The sequence below is a fragment of the Pterocles gutturalis genome, unplaced genomic scaffold (genome assembly GCF_000699245.1).
Source record: "Pterocles gutturalis isolate BGI_N339 unplaced genomic scaffold, ASM69924v1 scaffold44226, whole genome shotgun sequence".
Classification (NCBI taxonomy): domain Eukaryota; kingdom Metazoa; phylum Chordata; class Aves; order Pterocliformes; family Pteroclidae; genus Pterocles; species Pterocles gutturalis.
This window is the reverse complement of record NW_010099420.1, coordinates 2259-8106: the sequence shown is the minus strand read 5'-3', so window position 1 is coordinate 8106 and position 5848 is coordinate 2259. Positions and strand designations below refer to the sequence as shown.

Below are 5848 nucleotides of genomic sequence, written 5' to 3'. Positions count from 1 at the left end.
CTTTCTGCCCTGGGAGCCCCGCTTGCTCGCGGTTTGGGTTTTCCAAGGTCTCGCCTACACCAAAGCAGCCTGTGTCCCTCCCGCTGCGGCCGCGGTGGCCCTCGTGCCTCTGTCCTGGTGTCCTGGCCGTGTGCCCGGCCGTGGCATCACGCGTTGACATGTGTCCAGCCCCAGCCCCGCAGCCCTGCGGTGTGCAAGGTCTGAATGTCCCCTCCCAATTCACACATACAGGAGCTGCCAGTTTCTCCCTGTTAAAAGGAGCAAAGGCCCTTTTGGGGGGGTGGAAGAGCATGTTGAGGCAGGTAGGGGGTGACGGGGTCCGATTTGATCGCAGCTCTCAGGAAAGCCCGGCGACAATTTTTTTGGCTTCTGCGGGAGGACACTGCGGCAGAGGAGGGCGGACAGGATGGAGCGGAGATCGTGCCAGACCCTCTCTCAGAGGCTGAGGTGAAGAACATGACATTCTCTGTGGTGATGGGGCTCCCTGGGGTCTTCCCCAGCCTCCAGGCACAGGGAGGAGCCTGGGTGGAGGTGGGTTTGGGAGGGTTTTCTGAGAAACAGCAAGGTTCTTTGTGACCACAAACTTGTGCCCTGGGTTTCTTTGCCTCCAGGATGAGGGTGAAATCTTAACCCTGGCACTGCTCGAAATTCATAGAATCACAGAATGGTTTGGGTTGGAAGGGACCTTAAAGCCCATCCAGTCCCACCCCCTGCCATGGGCAGGGACAGCTCGCACAAGCCCAGGTTGCTCAAAGTCTCATCCAGCCTGGCCTTGAACCCCTCCAGGGATCTGACATTCACCCATCTTTTAATTTTTTGATAGGTTCTTGAGCTGCTCAGAGGTGTGCAGAGGGGTTCAGAGGACAGGAGAAGATCACTGAGCCACCTCCGCCGGGCTCTGCAGAACAAGGAGACTCAGCAGAAGTTTGTCAGGTCAGCCCGGGTCTGGCACTGCGTGGCTATCATCAAGGCCACAGTCAGAGTGGCCCTTTGTCCCAGTCGCAGTGGGTGAGCTGGTGTGTGTCCGAGGGTGGGAAGGCAGGAGGTGACAGCACACATTGGGTTCCACTAGGCTGGACGGCAGCATCCGGACCCTCATCGGGCTCTTCACCAGCAGCCTGGCTGACATGCAGCTGGAAGCCGTGCGCTGTCTGCACGAGCTCTCCCACTCCAGTGACCCTGCTGTGGGCGAGGCGTGTCTGCCAGCGACCTCCTATCTCCTCACCTACCTCTCGGGACACAGCGTGGAGTTCACGGTAAGGCCCCTGCTTGCGTTTGCCAGAGCTTTGGCACCTGATGAACCTTTGGCAGCGGTTGGGTGTTTACCTCTTTTGGCCAGCCTCGGTCTAAGGTGGCTCACACGGGATTGCTGGTGGGACGGGACCATCTGGAAGTCTCTAGTCCAACCTTCCCCTTGTAGCAGGCCTGTCCCTGGTGCTAGCCCAGGGTGGCGTGGCTTTGTCTGGCCACGTCTTGGAAATATGCAGACCCCACACAGTGAATGCCCCGGTCCCAACACCAAGAGGAGTTTGGTTCCATCGTGTTTGCACCTCTGTCCAGGTAGCTGCAGGCACCTCTTAAATGGTCCCAGGCCTATCTGGGCCAGACAAATCCTCCTGCCGCAGCCCAGGATGCACTGGTTTGGCCCATTTGCAATGGGTTCCTCCTCAGGCTCTCTTTGGGGAAGCAGGGGCTGGAGGCTGGTGCAGCTGGACTCCATCACCAGTGATCTGGGCTCTCAACGCAGGCTGGGCCTGGAGAGGCTGGACCTTGCTGTCTGGCAGGGAGTAAAGCAGAAACTCTAGATGCAGGTCAGTTCAAGTGTTTTAAGAGATCTTGGAAAAATGAAAGAAATGAGGAGCTGCAGGCTGGGACGCAGGGACAGCTGCTTGGTCAGCTTGCCTTCACGCAACAAGCAGGCAGGCCTTCCTCCACATCAGGAGGAAGAGCAGAGCACCAATGGCTCCAAGCCATGCCGTGTGATCTGAGCGAAGGAGTGAACACTGGAGTAGCTCTGGGATGCCCAGGGGTTTTGCTAGCTGCCGAGCAGTGCGCCTCGTGCAGCATGCAGCTCTCCTTTGGGAAGCTCAGGGACAAGATGGGGAGCAACCCCACGGTGACAATCACATTTTAATGCAGCACGTGGGCAGTCTCCAGGAGAATAGTGTGGATTTGGAGGGGTCTTGGGGAAATGGCATCGCAATAATTACAAGCCTGAAAAACCTCCAGAGTAGAAGTGATCAGATCCCAAACTGAGACAGATAGAAAAAGGATAAATTGAAGCTGATACAGCTGGGAACGAGGTAGCTGGAGAGCCCAGCAGTACCCATCCGTGTTTACCCCTCTGAAGATGGCTTCTGCCCTGCTCAGGGGAGGTGTGTGCCCAAATCCCGGGCGCAGGGACCCGGAGGCATTGCTGGCTGCTCAAGGTCCTGCTGGGGTGCACAGAGGAGGTGACCTGTTCTCTCGGGTGTGTTTCAGGAGCTGTGTCTGTACACGTTGGGGAACCTCATAGTGGAAAGTGAAGCTGTGAGGAAGCAGCTTCTGCCTCAGGGCATCATTCCAGTGCTGGCATCCTGCATCCAGGTGGGTGGAATAGCTCAGCCATGCTCTTCCCCTGCCCTGCCCCAGAAAGATGCGTTTTCTCATGCCCTTCAGGCGCTGGCTGACAGTTGTGGGTTTCCAGCCCTCCTTCCAGCTGTGGCCACGGGCAGAGATCCCTCTGCAGAGGGCTGTTCGTTGCGAGGGAGGCTGTCCCATGGGCTCTCCTGCACTCCATTTTTGGAGTTCAGGCCACCACCTTGTGCTCTTCTCCAGCTGAATCTCTCGCATCCATAACTGTGCCTTGCTGATAAGCAGTCTGTAACACAGGGAGCTGCAGGCTTCTCCCCTCTGTATGGCTTGGGTCCAGCCAGCAAAATGAGGCCAACACAGCGAGCGGGGCTGTCGTGCAGATCTGAATGCCCAAAGCAGCTCTGTTGCTGCGTTTGGGCTCCTGGATCCCTACATCTGCAGCCCATGTGACTCCGGGGAGGGGGGGACAGCTCAGCTTTGGTGTGGCCAGAGTGTGCTTTGTCACTCACAGTCCCCCGCTGCACCCCCTCTTCCCCAGGTGTGGAGAGACTGTGCTGTTTGGCGTTACAAAGAGGTATCGCCCTCTCACCAGCGTGCTGGCTGGCACCCCGGGATCCCCTGGCTCTGTCAGGTGGGATTAGCTTTGTTCTCTTTGATTGCAGTCCCCACACGAGGCTGTGCTGGAAGGTCTGGGCTACGTCCTGTCGCAGCTCCTCCAAGCCAAGGAATCCCCTGCAGAGATCATACCGTGAGTCTGAGCCTCTTTACCCCGAATCAGGATGGGCCCTGGGGCACAGCGTGGTATTTGCGTGCCCGTGACAATGACGCCTTTCCCATCCCAGTGATATTAATAGTTCAGAGCAGAATCCTACGAGAACCGTGGAGGTTTTGTTGCAGATCAGGGCGCTGGGCTTGAATCTTTACCTTAAGTCTCATCTGTGCAGACAGCTCTGGTATTTCGGTAAAGGACAGTGTCAAGCAGGGTAGGCTTGCAGGGAAATTCTGGCTGTATTCTTCCTGCGAAGGAAAAAATCATCTTGACAGCCCCCAGTGCCAAAAACATGACCCCAGCCGAGGTGTCCTGAGTGCCCCCAGGCCCTGCCGTGGACAGGGAGAGCTCGTGCTGGGCTTTGGTGGTGCTGAGGCTGCAGCCCTCGGGTATGAGTCTCCTCCAGGTATGTTTTTGGAGCATGTGGCCCCAGTACAGGGGTGAGCAGCTCCCAGCTCGCTGTCTAGCCTTGTGTCTCCCTGTCAGTTGTCTGTCCTGCCTGTGCTCTGGCCGCTGCCTCTGTTAACTCTGCTGTTCTGACCCCAGCTTGGTTCTGGACTCTGTTCTCCCCCAGCACATGCTTCGACTGGTTTGCTCTGGCCTCAAGGCTGGGACAGGAGCAGCCGTGGAGTTTGCGTGGTGTCTCCACTACATTGTTTGTAGGTAAATGTGCTTTTCTCCTCATTTTGAGTTCCCTGGGGGGCAGCCAGAGAGAGGCATGAGAGCTTGGGGTTCTGCAAGGGGACCTGGATTGCCTCCCTTCACCCCTTTCCCTTGGGAAATCCATTTCCCTGCCATCCTGGGCATTCCCACTCCTGTATCTGGGCACGCACATGCTGTTCACAGGATTGCACGTTCCTGCACAGGGTGACAACAGGTGATAAACCTAAATCCTCCAAAACCCCCCCAATTGCCTCTCCCATCTTCTGAGGCTGGCTCAGCGTCACCCGGCCGGGCCGGCTGCTGCCCACAATCTCAGCCTGCCTTGGCGTGGCTGCTCCGGTGCCGTCTCTTTCTGCAGCCCCCGCAGAGAGACAGGAACGTGTGGGTACTCGGAGAAGGATCAGGGCTGTGGTTTCCAGTCCCACACAGATCATTCCAGTGGATCCATTTGCCAAGAGCTTTCAAAATTTCTCATAAGCTCAGAGACAAGCTGCTATTCAAACACGAACTGAGCCCTGTCATGTTTCAGGAGAGCACTCTGAATTTGCAACCCCCGTTTGGTGAGGGCTGCAGCAGTTTTCCCCAAGGACTGAGGACAACCACGCTGTCCCCTCCCTTTGCAGCCACACGGCCAACGCGGCATTGCTGTCCCTGGGGGCCCTGCCTGCCCTCACCTCGCTCTTGCTCGACCTGGCTTCTGAAATCCCGCAAAACGCTCCCGAGGGCCTGGAGCTGGTAAGACACGGGCAGGGTACCAGCTGTTCCTGGCATCGCTGTGGGGCTGCGGTCCAGCTCAAGGCCTTTTGTATTTCCCACCATTGCAGCTCGTCTGCCCAGTGCTGCGGTGTCTCGGGAACCTACTCGCAGAGGAGACAGGCTGCGAAGGCCAGATCGAGGACGAGCGTCTGCTCATCGCCCTCTTCCTCATCCTGCAGTGCTTCCTCCAGCAGCACCCGTTCATCATACCCGAGTGTCTCTGGCTGCTGAACAACCTCACGGGTGAGTGTCAGAGCTGCTGCTGAGACCTGCCTTGATTGCTGGCAGTGTCGTGGCGTCCTGTCTACAGAGATCTCCGTCAGAAACCTCATTTTATTGATGTCTCTGCCCATCCTAGCAGACAAACCCTTCTTCTGCTCCGCTCTGCTCTCCCTGGACTTGCTCCCGGCCCTGCTGCAGCTCCTGCCGTGTTCCCAGATGGCCGGTGTGTTGGTAAGACCTCGCCTCGTGCCCCAGGTCTGGGGGGGGAGGCGCCAGACTTTCAAGAACATGAATCCCACAAGTTAGAGGTTGGCTTAGGGCGGCAGCAACAGCTTAACGGAAAGTCTCATGCTGTGGTAGAGTCACCAGCCACCTCCCTGGAGTCACTACATCTGTATTTACCCTGGAGAGAGTCTTGTCCTGGCAGAAAAGGGTTCCCAAGGCAGATGTTAACCTGGGGCCAAGCCTGCCACCACCCGCAGTGGGCCTCTGAAGGCTGCTGCCACCTCCTTTTGGAAGACTGTAAAGCTTTAAGGGGTCCTGGGGGGATGCTCTGCCAAGGGGCAGGTGGTACAGCTGCTTCTGCTTGGCACAGGGACAAACTGAGCCTTGGGGTGGGGGTGGAGACAGCTTTGGGGAAGCACCTGGCAGGACCTCCAGGAGGGCATGAGGGATTCTTTGGAGCCCTCCGAAGCCTGTCAGGAATCTTCCTGCTACCGAAGCATCCATTGCTCACTCCCTCTCACGGCTTCTCCATCCAGGTCCTGACCATTTTGTGCAACGTAGCAGAGAAGGGCCCAGCCTACTGCCAGCAGCAGCACTGGCAGCCTTCCCTGCCCCTCCTGCTGCCCGCTCTCACGCTGC

At 57.7% G+C, this 5848-nt stretch overlaps 1 protein-coding gene across 1 annotated transcript in view; it reads left to right on the top strand.

Annotated features, from left to right (window-relative positions):
• Window positions 1-823: 823 nt before the first annotated feature.
• Window positions 824-5848, top strand: part of TMCO6 (transmembrane and coiled-coil domains 6) — a gene marked incomplete at its 5' end in the record, with an annotated part of 5726 nt that continues 701 nt past the window's right edge. Inside the window, 9 exons of the mRNA XM_010076222.1 lie at window positions 824-933; window positions 1073-1256; window positions 2482-2586; window positions 3237-3322; window positions 3890-4006; window positions 4630-4741; window positions 4831-5005; window positions 5121-5215; window positions 5746-5835. Of these exons, the coding sequence (XP_010074524.1) occupies window positions 824-933; window positions 1073-1256; window positions 2482-2586; window positions 3237-3322; window positions 3890-4006; window positions 4630-4741; window positions 4831-5005; window positions 5121-5215; window positions 5746-5835 (1074 nt within the window). The remainder of the gene's footprint in view (window positions 934-1072; window positions 1257-2481; window positions 2587-3236; window positions 3323-3889; window positions 4007-4629; window positions 4742-4830; window positions 5006-5120; window positions 5216-5745; window positions 5836-5848) is intronic.